Genomic DNA, 25,947 nt, shown 5'->3' with positions numbered 1-25,947 from the left:
TACAACAACAAACAGTTTATTTAGTAACAATTGATTATCAAAAACAATATTTATCAAATAACACAAGTATAGACAAGTAACTGATGTCATATAGTACAGGCTTAGTGGTAAACATTCATCATTGTAAACTAATGCTAAATGAGGGCACACATGTTTGTGTATCTAAGGCTTTGAAACTTTAACTTTAACTTTATGGCACAGTTCCACACATTACATCAGCACTTCATTTAATAAAGTAGTGAAGCATTCATTCTGCCAGACATCAATTCATTGTGCTTGGTTTTTGGAAACCACCCAAACGTACAACAAAACACCAGTGCAAACACCATTACCTCATTGTACTACCGTCTGCTTTGCTCCCACATTCTATCTCCAGACTTCATTGAACCAGCGCCATTCGGGATCCCCATATTGGGTTTCACAGGGCGTCTCTACGGTTAAGCGTGTAAGGCTGCAGGCATGTAGCACCGGTATTAGCCGAGATCACAGCTCATATGGTGAGGCTCACAGGGTGCTAGATCAAGTGGGAAGACAATTAAATCCAACGTTTGCAGTGATATTCTTATGATTAGAGCCCAACAAATAAATTGGCCGGATGATGAACTTGTTGCAGCTATGTTTGCATTTCAACATGCGTTGGCCGCTAAGTAACAAGAAATTGCAGTACAATCCCCATTACATAGTTTATCGACCAGACAACACAGAAACATTTGTTTTTTAAAATAATTATTCTTTTAGAAACAATATAAAGTAATCCTCATCGAAATTGTTTGTTATGCAGTGTCTTGCTAGTGCTCGGGTAAAAAAAGCAATTAGGGCTGAAACAGTTAACAGAAAACTACTAACTATGATTATCATTTGATTGTTTAAACTATTCATGAAGCAAAATGCCAAACATTTGATGTTTCCAGTTTCTCACGTGAGGATTTGTTGCTTTTCCTGGAATTACTTTGAGTAAACTAAATATCTTTGGGTATTTGACTGTTGGTTCGACAAAGAATATTTAAAAATGTCACCTTGGGCTCTTAGAAATGACATAATATAGACCAAAAGATGAATCTCTTAATAAAATATTAAATATCACACTAATCAATAATGAAAATAATCGTTAGTTGCAGCCCTAGTTGCGATTGAGGTTAAGGAAGTTGACTATAAAATCAGTAAAGTGACACAGAGGCATGTTAAACAAGGCTATATAACTATTTGTTAGTGTATTTTTGCATTGCGTTGCATTTTTGGAGTGAATGTCGAGCTCGTGGGGCGTGTGCATAAAATCATCTAGGGCTTAGCTTGTATACATTCTTGGCTTAAATAAGAAAATATGTATTTATTAACTTTTTTAAATATAATATGTATGCATCTGATGATCTTAATGCAGTTTCAAAAGATGCAAATCACAGGAGAAAACAAACAACTAAATCATGAACAAGCTAAATAACTTGTTACAGCATGTTCCTGGGAGGAACCGTCCTGCCGATGCAAAAAGACCCCGTGCATAAACTGTAGAGTTGGCCAACACTTCCACGCTGGCTGCTGACTGTCTGATGGATTTAAGCCAGAAAACAGATGCGTGGCCGAGAGGCTTTGAAGTGGATTGCAGTCATTACTTCCCTCCGTGGCACACTGGGTACGACAGAGCTGTGTGCCAGCCGTGGACACGGTGTGTGCCACTTGTTTTGCTAAATTGATGTAGATCATGACATAAGAAATCAGAAACTATTCTTCAGTGTTTTGAACATTCAGTCTTTCTTAACATAATGCAATATGTCACTTCATGAGGTGCAATCTAATGTAATCCAATACAACTGTTCTTCCATAATGCCAACAATTTGGGTTTTCCTTGTCATAGAGGTGTTGGCTAAATTAGATATTTTAACACTGAGCTATAATTTAGTGATGGTGTTGTACTGGACTGCATTATATTGCGAGAGATACACCTCAATATAATATAGTCCAGCACAACACCTTTGTGACCACAGTAATAAACGCATAATTTAATTCACACCCTTCCAACAATGTCACCAAAAACAGAACATTATGAGCTTTGTAAAGATGGACTGTATGGCAGATCTGCTGTATTGGACGGGATTAGACTGTGTACCTGTTGAAGTGGACCCTGGCATGTTTAGATACCACTACAGGGAGGTAATAGTCAGGGAGAGAGATTTTGTGTTATTGATCCAAGTTTTAGAGATTGTGAAGAGTTGTGTTCATAGCTGAATTTCAAAAAAGGTTCTAATTAGCAGTCAGAAATATAAAATAAAATGTCTTCTCTTTTCTTGTCCCTATGATCATATTTAGACATGTTGAATGTGTCAATGTAATCTTTAATACTTGTGTGGTAAAAGTCTGGATCATGTCAAAATTATCCACATGTTCAGACAACAGAAAAGTGAGAAACTTTTGTAATTTAAATGAACAGACTCTTTAACCCTCTTAAATCTAGTTGTAACTCTTAAAATCTAAGCGTTAACAACCAAAAGTCATAGTTTTCAGCTGCGTAAATCTAATACATATTTCATGGAAATAGTATTGCCAACCTTCCATCTTCCACTGGACTGTTGTTATTTGTGTAAAGTTACAGAGAGTACTCTTGACTGTCAAAATGAGAAATGATTAGACTTGCAGCTGCTCTTGGATAATAGGAATGCATAGGATTTGCAGCTGAGGGAATACTGTGATACGAGCTGCCTGTATTGCCATTTGTTGTGTCAGCCACACAGCTAACGAGGCCATGAGGGCAACACGGTAAATGCAGTCATTTTGATTCATGGGGGACAAGACTGTTCTTCACTCAAAGGACTGTTTAGGGAGGACTTCCTGGTTTGATGGACTGTCAGAAATGGTGGGAGTTTGGGGGATGCTGCTGGAGAGTGAGGTAATGTGGCCTGCACGTCTCCCTTCAAGCTCTTCATCCTGAGAATCAGAAGTAAAGTTATGTATCAGTGAAGAAATGAAGAGCTCAAATTTCATTCCATTTGAATACTATTCTGCACATCTAAATCAGACTTGATTGATGATTGGAATGATTAGAAATCCATAAGAGTCCACTGAATGGGCCACTATTAAATAACATGGCTACTATGATACATGAGCTTTGTCCAATGCACGGGCTGAATATTGGTAATGGTATTTGGCTCCCTTTGTTTTGTTTATTTTGATAAAGTAGCATTGGCCCTTGCTTGAAATGTTAAAAGGAATGCGTTACCTATTCTAGAAATAATTACCCTAACCAGATTTGAACTGTCATATTGCCTAATTGTAGAAGTAATCTACCTTTATCTTGGCCCTTCTTTAGTGGTATGGGCTGGACACCTCCAGTTTATTCTAAATAATTATCCCTTTACTCCACCACTGACATTTATCTCTATTGTGTCTAAACTGGGTCCCCTTCTCTTTGGTATTGTCTATCTTACCATTTGTAAGAGAGACAAAAAAAAAAGATATATATATTTTATCACTTCAATTAAAATAATAATGTGCTTTAGTTCCAACCCAATTAACTGTATTCTCTTTCTTTACAATGACCAACAGAACAGTTTTGACTTTCCCAAAGTGTAGATTTAACAAAGTTTTTTTTGTGCCCAATAATAGTACAAATGTGCTGTGTAGGGAAAACAGAAAGCTCTGCTTATACAAACCATGACTAAACTGCAATAGCTGTAAAGTGCTATACTTAACAAAACAAAAACCCCATCATGTCCACCCTTAAAGCAGCGGTTCATGCAGTGGTTCACACCGTGTCAGCAGTCTCCTCCCCTTCAGTGTGCTCTCCGTAGCGATTGTATAGCTCCATGTCCGACAGAGCGCTCTCCACTGCCTCCTCGTCATAGTCAGTTTGGTAGTCTGACTCCTCTGATGAAGGGAAGGAGCGGAAAACAGGAAGTAAAGGAGCACATCGTGGGTAAATAAGTTGGAATACGTGGTGGAGAAGCGGTAACGATGAATGAGGGTGTGCAGGTGAATAGTTCAGAAAAGAAAAAATGTGAAATATTGTGTCAAACAGTGAACAGTGTGACAAGTGAAGGAATACAAATAGGTTGTACATAGAAAGAAGAGGATGATAGCAATAGCTGAGAACCATTGGTTGCTGTATTACTTAAAGATGGTTGCCAAGTAAGACTTGCAGAGGTCCTACTTTACATCAGCATCTTACAACATGGTATATAAAAGGAATCCTGAGGTTCAATGCATTTCCTTTTAAGCCCTGTAACATACATTTTAAGCCACTTTGAGTTCCATTTCATAAAAACGTATACTATAGTACGTCAAAAAGTAATAAAAACTCCATAGTATAGTATGTCAAAAAGTATTGTACTTTAACAAAGTAATACAAAGACCTAGTGCATGTTAAATTAAGTCAGTGTAGTTTGTCATATCAAAGGATGTTATAAAAAGTTATAGTAAGTACTCAATTAAAATGGAGGTCCAGTTAGACACAATTTCCTCATGCAAAGCTACGGAACATCCCAATAATGTCTAACTTGTGCAATGATTTAGTATCGTAGTACAGCATCTCAGAAAATGATCAGAAAAAGTCAGTATAGTTTGTCGAAAAGAATTAATAATATATTATAGTCTCGTAAGGGACCATTGTTGTGGGACAGTTTAACGTTAACCACCCGACTGTAAAATAAAGTGTTACTGACGATCATTATCCTCTAATATTCAGTAAAATATGCCATCAGGTCCTCGGCATTTATGTTTTTTATGCCGATTAGTTTAATATTGTGAAAGAGGGTGTGGCCATGAATGAATTCGACAAACCATTTATATGCAAATAGTTGTTTAAGGGTCTTTCTAGATTCATAGCCACCAGTGGGAGTGGAAACGTGTTCATGTGCACCCAGATCCACAGTGATTGAGATATGTAAAACAAAACCAGGCGCCCCTGCGTCTTCATAAATGTGACAAAAGGAATGTTTATGCCTATTTTTGTGGTTTAGGGGTACACACACATTTTGAGGTGCGAGTCCACACAGCTTTTCTCATAGTGGCTTTGTGACGAGCACGTGGGACCAACCTGCGTGTACAGTTAAACACATAATTGATTAAAATGTATCCATTTCCATGCTTTCTAGTATGACAGGAAAAGAAAACCCATCTAAAAACAAATAAGTGCACAGGAAAGAATGTTATTACCATTTCTCCTGCCCGTTGGTAAATGGACCTGTACTTGTAAAGCGCTAAGGTTCCACCTGCACATCAGCAGTAACTAATATTCACACACCGTAGGCACAGCTAAGACAACCGTCAATCCTCTGATTGAAATACGACCCTGCTCCCCACTGAGCCAGTCGGCCTGTGTGCACGCATTAAAAAAAAAAAAAATATATATATATATATATATATATATATATATATATATATATATATATATATATATATATATATATATATATATATATATATATATGATCTTGGTTGAACGTGAAAGTGTGCGAGTAGTTTACCATCCACCAGAGCAGGTTTGACAGGCTCGATGCGGGACACAATTTCTGCCAGGTCAGTAAAGGAAGCATTGGGACATGACACCACCTGAAAAGACACAGAAACACATTTATATATTAATTAAAGTCATACTCAAATAGACTTAGTCAACAAACAGTCATGCAGTGGGTCTCGATAATCTGGTAAAAGATAACGATTTGGCTCCATTTAGTGTGCAGTCATATACATTTTGGTGAGGGACAAATCAGGCTATTGCATCAACTGTGGGTATTGTCTTTGTGTCCTTCAGTCACACAGGCTCATTTAACAATTTAATGATGTTTGTTTGTTTTTCAATTATAAGATGCTTATTCTGGATCTCAACTACTTTATTTTTATTGTTAGCTCTTTTGTTTTCAAATCTATGCCACCTGTTTTGTTTGTTCAGCATTTTGTGAAACATTACTGAACACACTGTAAGGAGAGATGCACATGTTCCCCATAAAGTTGCAATTAAAGCTATTAAATAATGGAAATTGGAATCAATCTAGGACAGTTTTAAGCATTACAGTTTCAAAACTGCATCCATGACTATCGCTCCATCCCTATCTTTACAATTAATCTGGTTCGTTTGTTAGTTTCTTGCTTTGGGGCTATTGTCAAAACTCATTTCAATATTCCTGCTATTTTTCTACTCATCCTCCTCCACATGTTGTTGTTTTTTGTTCAGATTGGGGGTAAATATCTCATCTTTCTTTGTCTTTCTCTCTCCGGCCTTGTTAAATTGGTTCTTTTGTCTTACTTTGTCATTGCTGTGGGACAAATCTGTTTCCTCTGTACTTTAAGAGCAGATGGATGCATAGTTTTATAATGTTGTTACTTGAACAGCGGTGTAGCCCCAGGCCTAACATGAGCCTGTTGACGACAGACTACAGACGAAAATTACGATATAATGTAGAATTGAGAAAACAATGAGAGAAAATATAGTACACCCATGGTGATGATAAACATACATGGACTGCAAATGAGATTACAGATATCGACCAAAGTCAAGAGGATGTGAAGGTTGCTTTGTTTTTGCCCAGATGGGTACCAATGCAGAACAGTTACTGAGCTAATGTGTTTGTGACCTCATCAGTTTGATTGCATTGAAGACAAACCATTTCCTTCCACCTGGGTAGTTGTACGTTTTTTAATAGATTTGATTAAACCATGAGTGCAAGACATTTGAGTTAAAAATGTCTCCTGTCATCTGGTTCGCTGTAGACAAGAATCTGAATTGTGATGACAATCTGTAGTAATAGTTATATTCTGCTGCTGCTCTGCATTAAACTGTGCCTAATGGCCTTCTTGTCATATAAACTACAGCATTCCTTCATGCATTTCCCTCCCTCCATACTTACATTGTTCTTGCTTTGGGTGTTGTGGAACTCCTCCTGGTGTCGGTCTTTCAACATTTTGTCCACCACTCCACTGCGAGTCCACACGTCAAACACAGTCTTTCCGTGCTGGTATCCCACCTCCTACATTACACAAACGCTCACATGTCACTATCACTTTTTCTACTGCAAAATCATTAAAAAGGTACACCAGAAGACTTTGTGTAAACTTGTTTGATATTTGTTACTCAAACTTACAGCAATCTCATCAAACTTGCCGAACTCCAGGGTTCGGTATCTGTCGATTGGAGGTCTGATATACTCGCAGTAGTCACTGCTCTTCACAGACTCCAGCTGCCTAACACAACACACGTAGGCCAGCCGAGTCTGAATCTCTGCCATGTTTAACACCTAAGACCACAAGTTCAGAGATGAGCATACAGTACCACTCCAAAAATATCCTCATTGTTATTCAAAGGATACATTTAGTTTCTTTGCACAGTCTGTTGTCTATGTCTTTATTTTTTAAATCAAATCAATTACCTTTACTTTCTCAGCTAAGGGGTTTAGCCGTTTCCATAGCAGCCACCAGCCTGAGAGGGAGTCGCCGTAATTAGTGAGGTTGGTTTCATCCCGGCTGCCCACGTCAATAGCTATCACCACTTTGGCCCCCATGGAGCGTGCCACATCAGCTAGGGGAGGAGGAGGAAACCGAAACAATGGTGGGACAGAAGAAAGAGAAATAATCAATCCTACATGAAGTTAAAATACTAACAACGACATGGTCAAGGCACTGAGAGAAAGAAGGCCCAGTGAGGAATGAAGTAAACTGAAAAAACTGAGCGTAACACACCGGGCAGGTTGTTGATGTAGCCTCCATCCATCAGCAGGTGTCCATCTTTGGGGTCGCAGAGAGGAGGCAGATACCCAGACAGAGACATGCTGGCACGAACATACCGCCACAGAGAACCTCAAACAGCAAACAAGGTATGCCTATTTAGCACCATATATTTCATTGAAAGCAACCAACCTGAACTGACAATAATTAAAAAGGGTCAGTTCACCAATCAGGTTGGTAGAATTCTCAGAGGCAGATAAAACCGAAAGTATCTACTACCATGGCCAGACAATACTTTAAGCAAAAAATAAGAGTTTTATTACCTAAAGTGTCAAATTACAAAATAAAGTATAAAAAAAACACACCAAAAACATAACACTGTACGTACCATCAGTGTGTACTCTCATGGCAGAGGCAGTGATGTCAGTTGTAATATTGAAATACGGGATGCGAAGGTCCTGCATACACAAAATGTTCCAAACAGATAGACATAATAAGTTCACACGATGCATTTGCTTATCCTACACCATCTTAATCAGCTGAAACTAATTCATTGTTATCTCTGTGTCCTCTTCTAGTTCTTTGGGAACTCACCTCAATCTGTTTGCTCTTGAAGACATTGCTAATGCTGGAGTTGAAGGCAGCGCCGGAGAACATGGAGGTGACTGGGTACGTCAAATCCAGAACCTTCTTAAACACAGATGTCATTTCCTGGAGAACATAAAAAAGGTAAAATGGCTTCTATTCTTCGCACAACAATACATTTTCTTCATTACAAAGCAGAATTAGTTAAAGTTAAACTTGATCTAAAGAAAATCTTCTAGATTTGTATTAATTGTTTTTGTCTGTAGTGTATATGAAGGTTCTTCTTAGGACACATGCTTTGCTTTGTAAAAAGGGTGAATTCTGTCCTGTTCTTACTTTGCTAAGGACAAACGTTTTATTACAACAGTGGTTATTTTAGTTTGATACTAAGGGTGCAGCCACACAGCCAGCTGCTTCTAGAGATGACTCAGAAGCAAGGACAGAGCCTGAGGAGGAGGGGCTGGAAACACGGTAGGAAGACGAATCGTGCCACATGCTCAGCCTGCAGACCTAGAGACTGAGCAGGTGTCTCAACTCAGCCGTCATGGATTGTCACAGGGTTAAACACACAAGGATGAACTTCATATTACAAATACAAATGTGCTGTCCATGAGCTAAATGCACCAATCATTCAGGGCTGTGTGTGCAACACCAATCCATTAGTTTTAATGGCTAATCAGCACAGCGTGGTTCATTGTTATAAAAAGGTAGACTAGAGGTCTAAACTGCATTTAAAAAGCGTGCAGTTAGAAACAGTCACCTTCACAAGGACAGACTTACAAGCAGAACATTGAAAGGGCTTGAAACATATTCCTCTACAAACTGGAGGAGTTGCTGAAATCCATCTTTTTAGAATAGTTTACTCTCACCTCTATAGTATCTCTATCTAGTATCCCCTGTCTAATAAATAACAGTATAGAAACGGGGCTTGAATTGGTCTCTTGATGATAAGAGGGATCAAATTTGAACCGCCTACTTGTAATAAACCCAAATGATGTGTCATTGCTGCATTGACTCACCATCGCCCATTCTTTAGCCCTCATTTTCATGCGGCTGTGGCTACGGTCCTCGGCATATATTGCCCCCATCAGGGAACCGATCGAGGTGCCACCAATAAGGTCCACTGGGATGCCGGCCTCACAGAGAGCTCGCATTATCCCCACCTGGGAACAGCCCCTGAACAGGAGGGTTGAGAAGGAAACATAGAATTTGATGAAAAAGACACATATACCCAGCCAGCAGAGAGAAAGCTTTATAATTACAGTCTGAGACTGACAATTATAAAATCCATTAAGCCCAGAGGAGGCGTCATATTTAAAAGTGTGTGTCCTAGATTACAGTATATTATGACATGAACTTTTAGAACAACTGTCGTGTAAGACAGTCAACGAGGTGGCATTACCTGGCCCCTCCTCCTCCCAGAATAAGAGCAATAGCATTGCCTGTAAGGACTCGAGCCAGGCGTGAGAAGTCTGAGTGACGGTCTGCCGGCTTCTCAAACACACGTTGATACAGCTCCAACTGAAAAACAAAAGTAGAGAGGATGAGTGAGATGTTGAGAGGATTGAATGGATAGGAGAAAATATATGTTAAATAAGAAAGGAAATATTATGAGAAATAACTCAATGAGTTAATTAAGAAGGAAAACAAATGTGTTTTTGATCAGCCGATGAGAAGTGAAAGAAAAACAATGACATCTTACCAGTTTGGGCAGGCTCCTCTTAGAGAAGACCCTTCGGGGACAAGAGAGGTGGAGGTGTCTGGAGATCCAGCTTCGCATGTTGAGCCAGTCCACAGTTCCTGTGGGTGGGGGGCCGTCTTCTCTGTGCAAAAGCACCAGCTGCTTCTGGGCACGCACTGCACTTCCTTCCAACATACGCTCCAGCTAAAGGGAAGACGGCAGGCACAGATGTTTTAAAACATTTCTCATTTCAGAGTGGCTCTTGAACAGAATGTTTAATGCTAGCACAGAAATAAACTGCAAACTCGTGACTTCTAGAGACTAAACTGGCATGTGTACAGGTAGGCAATTGCACTTTCATATTTATGAGAACCTTTAAGAAGAAAAAAAAGGGACAACTCTTTTATTTTTAAATTTACAATTGTGAGGAACTACACTTTCATTCTGGGTAGCAGGAAGGGCAGAACAGAATGGAGATTTATTTATTTTTTCCAAGTGCAATTTTCAAAAGCTAAATAGTCAGAGGAAGGTCGGATCTCTTACTCCTTCAACAGGCCCACTGCTAAAGGTTTAGTGTATGTGCAAGGTGACAGGATGCCGCGCGTATGTGTGTGTCCTGAAAGATAAAAAAAACCTGCGCCATGACTTGTTCTGAACAAATATTGATTTATCTTTCCATTTCTCCCACCATCTCCTGTTAAACAGGGACACATTCCTTACTATTCTCTGCACCCATTTTAATCTTGGAAGGCAATTACCTCCCCTTAATTAGCTGGACGGCACTTCCTTTCTCTCGCTCCCCACCTCTCTTTCACAACATCCATCCTACCTTTGGCCAAAAGGTCAGATACAAACCTTTCAAAGCCGGTGTGACTATTAAGTTGTTAAACCCCTGAATAAAAGCATAAATCAAGAGCAAAATGATCAGCACTCACCCCAATATAAAATCAGAAAGCGACCTGTTAATATTAATTGGTGAGACTTCTCTGGAGAGAAATCCTAATAAAGACTAGAGATTGTATGGTCAGCTGAAACACAGACCATTAACCCATCAACGTTATTAATTTACCTCCAGCTTTACAAAAGGTTCATATTTTCAGTTCCAGATAACAAAACCCATCTAGTTGACAAAGTATATTATCGAAAATATTGTTTTAGAGTAATTAAAAGGATATGTCGAGTTGTTTTTAAAGCCAACTTATCCTCCACGTAATTCTTGTCTGTGCATCACTAGCCAGTTCTAGCCAATTGTTAGTGTCATTAACCTCCACTGGTTCACTTCCAATGAACATGGGTATTGTAGTTTATTTTGAGTCATTCCCAAATGCACACTACACTGTTCTGCTGCAGCAAATAGTTATTAGCTCATCAAATCTGCCACTGAAACTAGTAGGGTTCATACATTCATATGACCAAACATTTTGTGAAATCTCGGTGTATACATGAAAGTCAGAAAATGTAATTCCAAAGCATACAGTATACCTTAAATGACCAAGGAATGAGAAACAATAGTTTGATTAAAAGAATAAACATTTATATAACCGTTTATTCTTTTAATCAAACTATTGTCCCATACGTGCAAATCCATCTGTTTGGACTGTAAATAGCGGTTCAGGCTTTGGTCAAATAGAATGACATCGGCCCTTTCAAGTGAGGAGCGAGCCCCAACGAGCAGAGATATGCACATTTGCTTTCGCCACAAACGGTCGGGGAACATTCGTCGAAATAGCAGGCTGGCATCTACCTCGGTTATCGGCACCTGCTTGTTACCGAAAAGATAGTGTTTTAAAAAAATAATAATAATAAATATAAATATATATATATATAAATAAATAAATAAAAAGGCACTCCTGCTGTGAACTATTTTATACCATACAGCCTAAACTATGTTTATAATTACAAATTATGCCAAAGTAATGGAAATGTATTGAGCAAAAGTGGGAGTTCCCGAGCTGCTGATACAATCGCCATGGAGGCGGAACAGAGCGAGGTTGCAGCATGATGACGTACAGAAACTGGGAGGACATATGGGATATATGGGCGGGATATATGGGCGGGAATTTTCCACAGGTCGAGTTATTTTGTGGTTTGTGTTGAGCAGACACAGCGGAACTCAAAGCCATGGGATATTAGTTTTGATTTCTTCATATTGTGTAATTTAATGTGTAATTGCTACCATCAAAATCAAAGTAAATACTTTTTTTACTTACTTACTTTTAACCACTTCTTTCTTAATCAGGGTTCATACATATTTTGACCAATGGATGTCCATGACTTTTCCATGTCTAGTCCAGAACAGATACAACAATAACTTATTTTTGACAGTTAGGAACTGTAGTTTTAAGCAATGTTAAAGAACATTAAATGGTAAATAATGTATATCTTTTGAGTTTTGGACTGTTTATTAGACACAAAAGGCAATCTAAAGATGTCTCCTTGGACTTTGGAACCTTGTGATGGGCATTTTTCACAATTTCTTTACAGAACAAGCTAATGATCAAACTAATGTTAAGCAACTATACAACCATCAAACAAAAACTACATTCCCAGAAATACCTTTGCCACTGAGTCTTCCGTCACCCAGCCCTAACACCTCACCTCCCCAACAACAGGGTCCTGCTCTCCTAGTCCCACAATAATGATGCAGTCAGCCTGACGAATGCACCGCTGTGTCCACGGGGTCAGTGTGTAGTCCGTCTGGTAAAGAACTATGCGATGGAGGTCCTCTTGTTGGCCCAGCCAGCTGGACAGACGATACTCATGGACACTAAAGCGGATAAGAGTCCATTAATGACAGCCACTGCTGCCTAGTTGGCAGCACACAGTAGAGCCTTTTTTTTTTCCAATAATGCATACTTAAACTGGATTTAAGGACGAAGTCAGAAAGTAAATTAAATAGACCAACAAGTAGTAGTGAGTTTCTGGGGGGTTGTTAAAGAGAACGCACTATTCAGTCAACCATCAAACATACCTGTCTAGTGCTGCAGCTCCAAGTCGCTGTTTGATAACCTCACTGGTCAGCAGAAGAGTCGGACCTTTAAGTGAAAGATCACAGCGGTTACAGTCAATAAGTCTGGTCAGTCTACAAGTGGTCCACCACTAAGACAGGTGGCACGAGTTGATGAAGAACTTTTAATACAAATATTACAGCAAAACAAGCAAGAGAGCTGCACTTGGAGTGTAACAAACTGTCACCCCTCCCATGGTCACTCCCAGCTAACGGAGTAAATGCTCTCGTAATAAAACCTAATTCCTTAGTTCAATATGAACTGACCCTGGTACAGTAGAGGAAAGGAGCCGCCCTATGGAGTAAACGGGTCCTCTAAAACGTGGCGATTGCTGGAGCAGTTACACCGTAGCAGGGAGTAAACCTCTAATACCAGACACATCAGACAAGCTGTGTGTGTGTCTGACAGCAGCAGTAGTGTGGCCACATGGTACAAAGACCATCCAGGACATTAAGTGTCCTCAACTCCACGCTCTGATCTCTCTGGCAGTGAAACAGTGAAACATACAAATTAGGAACATTTTGAGCTCATGTATTTCTTTTCTTACCTATTGCCATGAGTGCATGCTGCAGCTCCAGGGTGAAGGCAGTCAGAGGTACTTCTTCTGATACAGGCAGGACTGTAACAGTGGAAAGGTTGGAGGCCTGGTTCCCTGCATCCCACTTACTGCCAGGAGTGTGGAGGGCCAAACTGCGAGCTGGGGACATGCACATACTAGTAAACCCCCACCCCCTTCATCAGTGAGTTGAGATTAACACAAGAACACATGCAGATGCACAAACCTGTCAGAGGACCATTGACCTGCTGGAGGATCTTCTGTCCCAGTAAGTGGATCAACCTGGTGACAACCTGAAAAGCACATTTTATAAAGAAGCTCCATTTTAGCCATCAGACTGACAGCTGCAGTTTATTCACCATGTATTTAGCAATACTTAACATTTTTATTTGAAGCAAGTAAGTATTTCACATTCAAAATGTTTTTTTTGGGAACACATTACTGGCCAGTCGATGAATTCATAAAATTATCATTATCAAAGGTTGGGTTTAATCAACCAATTTTAAAGCAATTAACTCTGAATGAATTGTTGTTTTCACATTAGCTGAAATGTATTTTAACAATTGAGGTTCACTTACCTGCGGGAACTTTCTCTTGATGGAGCTGAGAGCTCCTTCTGGTAACTTGGCCAGCTCAGAGTCTCGTACAGCATGCACTGTGGTGGCTCTGTTCTGATGAGTCAGGGTCTCCACCTGCAGAGAAACAAAAGGACACATCACATCGTTTTCTTGGTCAGAAAACAAAAAGGTCAAATCAGTTTTAAGTTTGTATGTTAGTCCATAACTGTTCGTTTCACGAGTTCCAAAGTTAAAAAAAGAAAAGCTATAAATAAGATCTCTCCATCTCATCCAGAGTTGACGTCAACACAGAGGTGCTAAATACGTCTCAGAATGTTAGCCACCTTCAGAGCAATCTCATTCCCTCCATCACAGGAGCTGCGAACAGCTTCCCTCCTCCAGGTAACAGTAACCATAGTCTCCATCAACCCGGGTATTATTAGAAGCATCGCAGCAGAGAGTCGCCACACCAGCCAATCGGAAAGTGGGTGAAGTGTAACAAAGTGACTTTGCTTTACATAGTTTATCAAAATTAAAAACACAAAACAGTCCTCATTTTTAAAACTATAAATAGGAGCAACACTAAATGTTTGCATACGTTGGAAGGAATAAATGCACCAGTGCTCAATTTCCTTTTATAAATTCTAAATTAACCTGTAAATGTGTGCAGCTGGTTCAGACTCAAATCCCGCCCTTCTCGCGCCTACATTCAATCATAAATGGGCAATGAAAAAGCACCTTATGAATGTTCAGACTTTAGACATGAGCCTGCCAAGAGGAACCTTGCAACAGAAATCAAAGTGCTTGTGGATGAAGGGACCCCCTCAACACTCAGTATCTATTGTGCAGCATAGCACATCACGAGTTTCACCGCAGTATTTAGTAATTAGTTTCCAGGAATGAGACAAAATGGTTGCGAACTATCAGTAGCATCCCCTACCCTGGATATCAATTTTTTTTTTTTTTTTAAAGAGTTTGAAAGGTCTTATTTATTTACTTATGTTTTCATATGGTATAATGATTGTGCCCAATAACAAGGAAATGGAGTGATTGTGCAAGAATCCTCATGTGCAGGTGGTGCCGATTTGCCAGGTGAGGGGACTGGAGGAAGCAGAATGTGTGACAGTCACCGTGGTGACTCCAGTGAGCTTGGATACTTACAGCATACTATACACAGACAAATGTCAGCTGCTCTACAGCTGACCAGGAGTGGAGTATGCCTATTTCCTGCAAACGCTAGTCTAGTCTTTGAAGCCACCAAGAATAGTTTAATTTCATAATGTATGCTGAATAAATTAATAGAACTGTGAGTAAACTATAACGTATGGTATGGATAATACAGATACAGTATTCTTGAAAATAAAATTTAAATCAATTTCAGCAGGCTCACTTTTTCTCCCTAAATATTCATTGGATGTACTTGGTTGAGTTGTTATTCATTGGCAGTGAGAGTAGTCCAACGTTGGTGTTTTTGAAGAACATGTTGACAGTGAATATGTTATGTGAGGATTAACTACTGTTAATGACAAACAGTTTTCCTGATGCATATTTAAATCTGCATGTTTTTGATCTACTATGTTTCTGAAGAAAAACTCAGAACTGTTCCTCTTGATATGCAGTGATTAATTATTATGAAGATACTAAAATGAAAAACAGATATTTATAGTTGTAAAACTACTATCCACCTTCTGTCTTCCCCCTCACCATCATGGTCCTTACCACTCCAATCAGGTCGCCACGTCCGTACTCTCCTATGAGCTCCTTCTTTCCATCTTCCTTCATGATTACAGAGCGCAGTCGACCACTCAGCACTATGAAAGTACTGTCCGACTTCTCTCCTTGCCTGAAAAATATACACAAAACTTCAAAAATCACTGCAAACATGCATGTAAACGGGACTATCCGGAACAGGTGGTGGAGAGGAGGACACTGAATAAATTCTTGTCCATATTGGATAACCCGGACCACCCTCTCCACCTACTGCAGGGACAGCGGAGCACGTTCTCCAACAGACCGCTTCAGCTCCACTGTCACAAGGACAGATACAGGAGAACATTCCCGATACTGATACAGGAGAACATTCCCGATACAGATACAGGAGAACATTCCCGATACTGATACAGGAGAACATTCCCGATACTGATACAGGAGAACATTCCTGATACAGGTGAACATACCTGCCAACTGCAATAAGACTTTGTAATAAATCTCCTCAGGCCAGATCCTCCTCAAATGAACATCAATAAACCTTGCACCGCTGTCACTTTATACTTTAGATACACTTTCATTTATATTTGAATTTCGTTTATTATTTAAATTATTAAATGTAATATGCCCTGCTATTTTATTTTATTGTAAATATGTTTGCTGCTGCTTCATGTAATTTCCCCGTGGGGATGAATAAAGTAAAATCTAATCTAAAACCAAAACCTCCACTTTTCAATTGTTTGTTGACATTAATATGTTCATGCAAGAGATGTCAATAGATTTGAGATGAATTCCAAAGTTGACCTTGTTTTCTAAGATTATGAGTGGAGTACCTGTAGACCGCCCTGCCAGCTTCCACAGCCATCCAGTCCAGAGCAAAGTCTATCTGTCTGACAAAAGATGACATCCTTCTCACCACTGTGTGAGCAACGTTCAGCACAACCTTGGGCTCCACGCGCATTATCCTGAGGAGGAGACAAAAACAACAGACCATTGTCCTTGCTTTTGTAAACATGTTAAAACATTCCACATGAGTTCACATACGTTTTGTTTCACATGAATATATGTTGTAAACTATCTTAATATCACATATTTTAATGTATTTAATTCCTAATGTATTTATTAAAGTAGCTCTTTATTCAAATTAACAAGAAAGCTGAAGTAGAAAACAAAGAACACATTAGGTTTGTAGATACTGCACTTTCCTTGCGCCCTTTAGATGGCTCAAAAATACTGAAGTTTATCTAAAGGTTTAGGTTTTAGATAAAGTCTGTGATTATTATTAATCATCAGAATAAAACGTTACAATTTATAACTCTGTTATACACTCGAACTTCACCATCTATAGTTACTGCTCTCTGCCTTCGATATGCAAGACTACACATCTTGAGATCACATTTCATTAGATGTGTGTGTGCAGATGTACTGACTCGTAGAAGTGGGTTTTGGAAATGGAAAGGAAGATGCAGTCTCGCTGGGCTCGAACAGTGAATATGAGGGGCTCTCCGGTCAGGACAGCAAGTTGACCGACAAGCTCTCCAGGGTGCGTCACAAACAGACGCGTCTCTTCTTCACGGTCAATCATCCGTTGGTAAACATGGAGGAGGCCAGAGATCACAAACTGGATGCTCACTTCCTAAAGCACCATGAGGAGAGGAGAGCACAAATGTGACATTCTGTAGGTGAATGCCAAGATTCAGGTGTGCCAATGGGACACACTGATTTGTGAGTTCTTAGTTCATTAGAGTTAGAGCATGAGTGTATTACTGTTGTGAATAAGACTTGAGTATTTCAAACAATACAGCCGATGAGTCAAATATTCAAAGTTTCACGCTGTGACATAATTTGGTAAAAATGTTCCCAATTCTTACACTTTGAATTGCCTTTTATACGAATTGTGCTCTATAAATAAACTTGCCTTGCCTTACATGACATTACAATTTGTCAGAAAGGCAATCGCAGCTAAATGGACCCGACTGTCTTAAGCTTGAAGCGAAAATATTCAAAGCGTTAATGTATACTTGTGGCTCAGATCAGGCCTTTGTCCTACAACACATTTGTGTGCCAAATGCTGCCATATTAAGTTTAACAGGAGAAAGCTTCCTTACGTTTTTTATTGATGGGACCACAAACCAAGTTTCACACACCTGCAATGCATCTACAGCCTCCATTGGTAAAAAAGAGACCGGGATAAAAATGGAAAACCCTTAAATTAAGTGACTCTTAGGTGTCAGAAACGGAAAGGAAGATATAACTGCTTTTGAAGTTATTGTTCTTCTAACCTGGTCTCCCTGACGAGCCACCACAGAACCAGCTTTGACTTGATGGAGGGTCACTCTGCCCTCAAGTAGACTGGGGTCCTACAACAGACCAAAAAAAAAAAAAGGTTTGACAAAAAAATATACTGAATAATTAGTATGTTTTTGTTCATTTTCTGTGATCAACCAGTCACCTGCAACTGGATGATTCCCAGCAGGTCCTTCTTAGCAGCCTGGAGGATTGTGCAACTCTTACTGAGGTGAATGGCATCAGAGTGCCCCCCACTGTCTGTGTAGTGAAACACTTCGGAGGGCGTGTGCTGCATTGTCACACTCTTCTTCAGACTGGACTGCAAAGACAGACATAAGAGAGGGATTCATGAGGATGAACAAGACGAAAGCAACATAAGATGCAGTGGATGCTGGGATATGGTTTTAAATCTACACAGCCAAACAGATTCAATGTGAAGAGGTGACGTGGCAAGAGAGTCTTACTTTGGGAGTGACAGGACTGGATGGAGTGTCATCTATAGTGACTCGAGCTCGTTCACAAGCCATGTTCAGGTCATTACCTGCAACTGAGGACAAAAAAGGGGGCCGATTATGATTTTAGGTATGTTGGTATCCGTATGTGTATGCTTGTGTCCTTCCTCAGATCAGTGACTGCAGGAAATTACTACAGACATATGCCATTTGGTGACCCCGTCAGTGACCCACCTGCGCAGTCGGTGGGCATCGAGGTGGATCGCAGCTTCCTGTAGCTGCTTGAAGGACTGTCCTTTACATTATCTGCTTATGGTACAGTGCCAGCACAGGATTAGTCTCCACACAAAGCACTTTTTAAACGTGAGTTCAGTGTATATTTAGAATTATTTGTTTAACCTGACTCTGTGGAGCTCTCCGGGGCCCCAGTGGGCAACTCATCCTGGAAGTACAAACGACGAGTCGTCTTCCAGGAAGTCACATCTCCCATCACACTGTTTATGTTGGACAAGGGCACCGCCCGACTCTCCTGTTAATTAGGCAACCAAACAAATAATAACCGTCCACATTTCAGTTTGTCAGGACTACAGTAACATTTTGAATAACCATAAGATATTTCATGCATAATAGATTTGAAGCGCAGGGAAATTAACACATTATGCGCATCACTGTGGTGAGGACAACATTATACATAAAAAAATAAATACATAAAACCTTTTTCAAAACATCAGGAATTGTCAAAGTGAACACCCTTCAACACATTTGCTCACAAAAAGAATTCAAGTAGTATTTGGGTTCGTCATCATAATGTCTGAGGCAAGCCAGGTTTACTTGCCTCCCTGTTTACTGGGGTTGTAATAATTGTCACTGAGATTTATGAAGGACCAAGTTTTGACACTATGCTTAAATGTTGTGTGAAATTAACTTGCATGTGTGACATAGTGTGTATGTGCATTTCAGTGCTTGGTTGTGTACAAATTCATATAGATTGGCATTTAGGTATTCAATGTGAGCCTCTCCATGTGTGTGTCTGTGTACACACACACACACACACAATCATGTGTGAACTAATTAATTTCCATCCTACCGGATTGAAGAGCTCAGTTGTTAGGCCCAGATAGTTATGCAATGCCAAGAAGGTGACTCTTTGGAGGCGCACCATGATTATCTGTAACGCACACAAAATCAAACACAGCGGTAAACAGAGCAGAACATATAATACAGCAGATTGTACCGGTAATTACATTAAAATGTGATTGTGTTTTATTTTATAATGATGTGTTCCAGTAATAGGAACATGTCTCAAAGAAAAACAAACGCTACACACTGTATAAATATGTTGTTAAACAATCTGTTACCTGAATGACGCGAACAAGCGTCTCTGGGTATTTCTTGAACACAGACTCAAAGGCTGATGCAGGTAAACGTAAGATGGTTGCACGAGTTGCGGCCCGTGCACATACAGTCTTATATGGAGCTGGATAACCCTGGAAAAGGAAGGAAGACGTAAAGACAAAGGGTGCCATCACTAGAGCCTAATATACATATTTGATTGCAGTGTTGATAGCCACCTAATTAGAACCGTCTGTGGAATAATGAATTGGACAAAGCACTTTTTAGGCCTCTTAAATAAACTTGTACATGCATTATTAATTGTTAAAATAAACTTAGTATGTTACAGGTTTGGATCACTAGTGTTTTTGATTAGTGATACAACTTTCTATTTTTCAAGTTGTTCCAAACTTTGAAGTCTTGATTTTTCACTGTTTGTATGAAACACCAACTGATTAATCGAATCCAACCTGACCGATCACACTATGGGTGTCTTTTTCCGATTTTTGTAATATAAATTTAATGAAGTTGACTAATAAAATACAACCATCATACAAACCCTAAAAGGTTGTATCTGAATGGAGGAACAAAACGGAGGATTACAAGGGAAATGAAAAACCAAACCAAACATGCCACTGGAGAAAATACAGAAATAACTTGACACAGGGATATAAGCTATAATGGATAAACTAATTGAAAGTGGAAATATGAACAGTTGAACAGTTGAGAGGGCAAACAGATCAGAGGACAGAAGCAGAGAAGTTAGTCAGATGTGCAGATGCAGAAAAAAAAGAAGGGGAAAAAAAAGGGGAGCTCACAGTGATGATGTCCAGAATGCTGAGCAAGCTGTGGACGCTGTCTCCTGGAAGCACGTCCTTCACCACTGGTTCAGTACCATCCTAAAAAACATGAAGAAAAAAATACTTTACTGTGACGCCACATATATATTGCACCTTTCAAACAAATCTGCAGGATTCCAGTGAGATTGAAGAACTACCCACAGTAGAGTGATATTAGACTATAGGATGGGATGCTCCTCCTGAATTGTACATATTGACAGAAGCAAGTTGCAGCAGTAAAAACACATTTAAATACAAACAAAAAAGCAGAGCAATTCTTTTTCTTCTGCTTGTTGAGCCTTAAAACAGCAGACTGCATCTAGATAAATGTTGCATTACTGCTCTCTGGTGGCCATATGTTTTCATGGGTATTGTGAGGTTGAGGGGGCCATTGTAACAGTTAACACAGTGTAAAGTGTGCCTTTGCCTCACACTTTAAGACAACATTTTACATGTGTTATTGATCAGTGGCACTATGGTGCCTGTCGCCGTTTTAGTATTATGTATTTAAAAAACAGCACAAGATTCAAGAGCTGTATAGATACAATTTTAAGGCTTCTCTTTATATTTTTGGATATTAAAATTGGATTAAACATTCACATGTAATATGATAAGTGTCCAAGAAACACAATTAGATTAAAGTTTTTCTGGAAAGGAAACTGCTGAAAACTTAATATGATATCCACATACGTTCTCGTGGATGCATAGCTCGAGTCGTCCATCCTGGACCACGAAAATGCTATCGTCATCGTCTCCTGGCCTGAAAAGACTTTCACCCTCCTGCAGTTCGATAAACACCATGTGGCGACACAGCTCGAGGAAGAGGGGCTTCTCAAAATGGCCCAAGACTCTACAACAAGTTGCAGAACACAAACATTATGAAAACTAATGGGAGAATGGGAAAAGTTAAATCTGTAGGAAAAGTTGTATATTCATCAACCTGACATTCTTCAGCATATAGAGGACCTCGGAGGGCATGTTTGAGCTCTGCACATCAAACTCTGTAAGGTCAGCCTCCAGCAGGGAGGGCGGAGGTTCCTTCGGCTGCAGGGTGGGAGGATCTTTGCGGATCCTCAGGATTCTGATGACCGGTACAACAACAACATATTTAACAAATTCAGAGTTCACAGTCCCATTTAGAGATGATTTTCAAAGACTGGGCCATTTTCAGCCATGATCAAGCTGGTATGAAAGCCAGGTTATATGTTCCTCATGTTTTGGTCCATTTTACGTAAACAAGGCAGCATTGCGCTTGAAATGACAATGCTGGCAAAGTAAAAAGTAATGATAGCCAGTATTTAGCCGTTGGTTGACTCACATACAGTTGTACCCCCAATCAGTGTTTGGACCACAGCTTCCAATTAGTTATTATCCAACTCTCTCAACAATGTCAAACACACATTTACAACCATTGCTCCCAGCTCACAAGCCTAAAACCTTTGCAAGCAAAACAAACTAGAACGCATGTCAACTTTAGCAACTGAACCAAACATGCTAACAAATCTAACATTATTCAAGGGTTTGAAACAAGTTAGGAAGACAACAATGTTATGTAATGTCATCCAACCTGCACATGCTACCATGTGAAGTGACTCGGTGTGCTCAGCGTTTACACATCACAAAAAATGTGATCCTGAACATAACTTAGCCCTTTCAGATGGAAATGGCATCCGTTTTGGGAAGCTCCAATAGCCTCGTAGTAGCCTCAGCTAAAGGAAAATATTTAAATATTTAGATTTTCCAGGGAATTTCGATTGTTTCTCTCATTGTCCATGTGTTTTCAATGAGTGGAAAATTGGTCAACTGCTTTTCAGTATTTCCAGGACACGTAGGAACCCTGCAATTCCATTAATCAATTGAATAAACAAGACTAAAACTAATCTGAAGAACTGTTTCAAGGTTTCACTTGAGCACATTCAAAATGTAATTAATTAAGCATACTTGCGAGCTATACTGAGAACTTTGGTTCGTTTGCGTATGCGCTGCGGTTGCTTTGTCACTGAGGCAGAGGTGGGAGGAGGAATCGCTGACAGCGTCTGGACCTTAGAAAGACAAAAACATGCAAGATTTTCATGTTTGCAGTTTGTTTACTGCAGACAGAAACATGCATTTAAATGTATATGACACAAGTGTCGATAGAACAAAAAATAAGACAGGACCTAAGGACCTGCATTCATAACTAAGCTAAAAAGTAATGTTCTGTTTTATTCTCTCACAGTGTTTTACAATAAGCTATTGGAGCCTTAGCATTTATATTGCCAGTGGAGAAGGTTTCATGCAGTAGTGCAACAAGATAGGAACACTCAAAAGGAGAACATTTAGTTACATGCAGGGAAAATGTACAAATAAGTATGTACACAGCACAGTATGCCCCAAATACATATAAAAGCCCATTTACACAATTTATAATACTGAGATGAGTCTACCCCACTGTAAATGTCTATAAGACTGCGAGACAAATGGAAATAGAGAAAACCTTTCGCATAATCTTCCTTCCATAGAAGAGCACTTTATCTCGTTTTCTGAAGCGATACTGAGGTACACCGGGCTGTTTTTCACCTTGACACAGAATCAAAAAACAAAATGCAGATAAAGTCATGTTAAGACCACATTATGAAGAAAACATGGATTTGTCTGAAGAGCCAAATCTGAAATATGCATTATGGCATTAGAATAAGTATGAAGTTCAGGATGAGTGACTTTTGGGTGACTCACGAGCAAGCTTGAATCTCCTGTAAAGGAAAAGCACCACAATGCCGATCAGTGAGACAGCAACTGCAGCTCCAATCAGCACACCTGTGAGCTAGACAGACAAGAGCATTATAACAACAGTACAGACGCATGAAAAGGTATTGTATTGTAGTTATGTTCCCACCGAATAAGATGTTATTTATCTGCTGGTTTAGTAACATTATCTGTAAAAGTCCAAAGCTGTACCCCAGTTAAATACCACATACTAGAAGCAGGTTTCGAGTATGTAGTGCATTCACAAGGGAAAAGGGACTAAATGTATGCAGTACTGGCATAAGCTGAATGTATACTAAAACAGAGTAATTGAGTATAATGTTGACATACAAAATATTGTTCCATAATGGAAATCCAAAACATAAATGGGAGGAGCTGCTAACAGCTGGAAAAATGTGGATTGTGGTGAAACACTGATTGTCATGGTTTGTTAGTACAAATCAGTATAGTATTGATTTACTGTATATTAATTGGAATTAACAGTATACTATGAAAATGTGTTTATGTTGCATATTGAAAAAAACACTATGTTGTTTGGTCTTGGGACACAGCACAAGTTATTTGCTTTTGATGTCATGATAAATGCACACACACTTTATGCAGGCAGTGTTGCCAGATTTAACTGAAGCTCAAAACTATGATTAATATTAATCACTTATATAAACAGATTTAATGTTGTACATGTCTGTTATCTCTGAGCTATGAAAGAATAATAATGTGAATAGGAACACATTATAATCTAAATAATGCAAATTAGGAGTGGAGGGGCCAATATATTTTGAATGTTTAAAATCGGTGTAAATGTGTAAAAAAAAAATAATAAAAACGATGATAATCACAACCCACCCAAAACTTAACTGCCCAATTAAATAAAAAATATCCCAATCTGGCATCACTGTGTGCAGAGTGCTGTGCTCTGCTTGCTTGTTGAAAGATTAGGCTATCACAATGAACTGTTGTTTCATACCATGGTGGTCTGCATCCTTTCCTCCACAAACTGTTGCAGTCGTGCGCTGATTTCATTTTTGCTGTTCATCAGCAGCTAAAACATAAGTAAGATTAGCTAAATGTACTATTGCTCAAAAGGAGGTCACCACTGTTATGTCAGCTGTTTCTTGTGCATTGTAAAATAAACAGTGTCGCTTACTAAACTCGCCCTCGCCAATCTGCAGAATTCTCCATCATCCTCTCCTGAGCAGTCCATCCTGTAGTAAGAATCAGATGCAGGTTTAAAGCCAAGTAGGGTTTCACATACAAGAGATGTGCCCTGATGTTTGCTGCATAATGAGCATAGCAGAGAAAACACAACAAAAGCAAGTACGTTCACGAATCAGGCAAGAAGCAGTCATAATACATTTTTAAAAAAAGAAGACAAGATCGCTAATTTGTGAGGATGATATCTTTCATGGAAAGCTCACTAAATGTTCGGGAGTGAAAAAGGGAAACTGTGTAAAGAGGAAGGTGTATTTGTGAAATAGCAGTATGCTCCACCAGCCGCACATCAGTTGGCTTCGTGTCTTCTTCATTTAAATATGACTTCATGACATTATCAAGAAGCAACACGATGAGCTAGTACGATGAGCCTGGGACGATGTAATCAGCGGCTGTTGTTCATTTCAATTGATTGCAGTCTGTGGTTTCAATTGTAGCTGTAGCTTGACGTTAGCTAAAACGACACTAGCTAGCAGCTGGCTGACTTAGGTAGTAACCCGTCTTGCCAGTGATTATAAATAACCAAAGTCAACGTCATCTAAGCATTAGTAAATTATTAGTTGACAGAAATTACTAAACTTACTTCTCGAGCGTTTCTGACGTGCTGCGTTAAGCCAGTAACATCGCCTCAGACGATGGAGCAAAGTTAGCAGGAAGCTCAAAGTTTTCTGTATTCTGCATGTCACTTGCTTAGCCCCGCCCACGTGTGTCCGTCCACCAATAGCGTTTCTGATATCTGCTGTTGCCTCGATACCGTGTAATGCACTTGTCCAATCGGGAACGGACCAGGCACATGATTCTGTACCACTGTGGCGTTACACAACAAACAATTAAACTAAAAGAGGAAGGATTTAATAAATTAAATGGTGAAAAGTAGTAGACGTACATTTACTCAACTACTGTTCTTAAGTACAATGCTGAAGTGTTGTACTTAAGTATCCCCACCATATGCTACATAATACTTATTTCTTCTATATTTACAGGGGAAATTATAGTAGTTTTTACTATAGCAGCTGCTAATAATTGTGTGTGTTTTTTTTACGTGCGTAAGAAATTGATGCATAGTAAATAGTAGTAGTAGTTCAAATTAACACCACATTGAACAGTTAACGTTACAACATTGAAATGCTGCTGTTAATTGTTAATTGTGCTGCTGTTATGTTTATTAATTCGTCAGTGATAATCTAATGAATGTATAATATAGGCTAAATTTAAGATTAAAAGCTTTTATTTTATTACTATTATAATATATTTCATTAGCTTCCAGGCAACATACTGTGTTACATATATATTTCCTGACATTTACATGTACATTGTTTTCACATTGCAAACTCACT

General features: G+C 39.2%; 1 protein-coding gene across 3 annotated transcripts; it reads right to left on the bottom strand.

Annotated features, from left to right (window-relative positions):
* On the bottom strand, positions 1-25,318 carry pnpla7a (patatin-like phospholipase domain containing 7a). 3 transcript variants are annotated; one of them, XM_034546378.1, is made up of 36 exons: positions 25,194-25,318; positions 24,546-24,603; positions 24,366-24,440; positions 23,369-23,456; positions 23,130-23,212; positions 22,595-22,695; positions 21,594-21,734; positions 21,344-21,503; positions 20,633-20,713; positions 19,841-19,969; positions 19,570-19,650; positions 18,882-19,011; positions 18,717-18,788; positions 18,495-18,577; positions 18,194-18,349; positions 18,024-18,101; positions 17,172-17,377; positions 16,575-16,706; positions 15,754-15,877; positions 14,056-14,169; positions 13,704-13,770; positions 13,469-13,618; positions 12,885-12,948; positions 12,512-12,680; positions 9,935-10,117; positions 9,635-9,753; positions 9,252-9,408; positions 8,242-8,358; positions 8,036-8,105; positions 7,663-7,779; positions 7,353-7,501; positions 7,068-7,220; positions 6,834-6,953; positions 5,454-5,538; positions 3,740-3,855; positions 1-2,916 (listed from the first exon to the last, which is right to left on the bottom strand). In XM_034546378.1, the coding sequence occupies exons 2-36, from the start codon at positions 24,600-24,602 to the stop codon at positions 2,791-2,793; spliced, it is 4,053 nt and encodes a 1,350-aa protein (XP_034402269.1). In that variant the 5' UTR covers position 24,603; positions 25,194-25,318; the 3' UTR covers positions 1-2,790. The 3 variants fall into 3 exon arrangements, with proteins under 3 accessions (XP_034402269.1, XP_034402270.1, XP_034402271.1); XM_034546379.1 differs by having other exon boundaries at positions 2-2,916; positions 23,369-23,385; positions 25,194-25,255; XM_034546380.1 differs by lacking the exon at positions 1-2,916 and adding an exon at positions 4,959-5,023 and having other exon boundaries at positions 3,741-3,855.
* Between the last annotated feature and the right edge of the window lie 629 nt (positions 25,319-25,947).

Source organism: Cyclopterus lumpus, chromosome 12, assembly GCF_009769545.1.
Source record: "Cyclopterus lumpus isolate fCycLum1 chromosome 12, fCycLum1.pri, whole genome shotgun sequence".
NCBI classification, from domain to species: domain Eukaryota; kingdom Metazoa; phylum Chordata; class Actinopteri; order Perciformes; family Cyclopteridae; genus Cyclopterus; species Cyclopterus lumpus.
Note: the sequence above shows the minus strand (reverse complement) of the source record. Positions and strands in the feature narration are given on the sequence as shown.

Coding starts and splice junctions, on each gene's coding strand:
- pnpla7a (XM_034546378.1), bottom strand. CDS start 24,602: ATGGACTGCTCAGGAGAGGATGATGGAGAATTCTGCAGATTGGCGAGG. Junction 20,714..21,343: donor AGCTATGCATCCACGAGAAC/GTATGTGGATAT, acceptor CATGTTTTTTAG/GATGGTACTGAACCAGTGGT. Junction 18,578..18,716: donor GATGCCCACCGACTGCGCAG/GTGGGTCACTGA, acceptor TTTTGTCCTCAG/TTGCAGGTAATGACCTGAAC.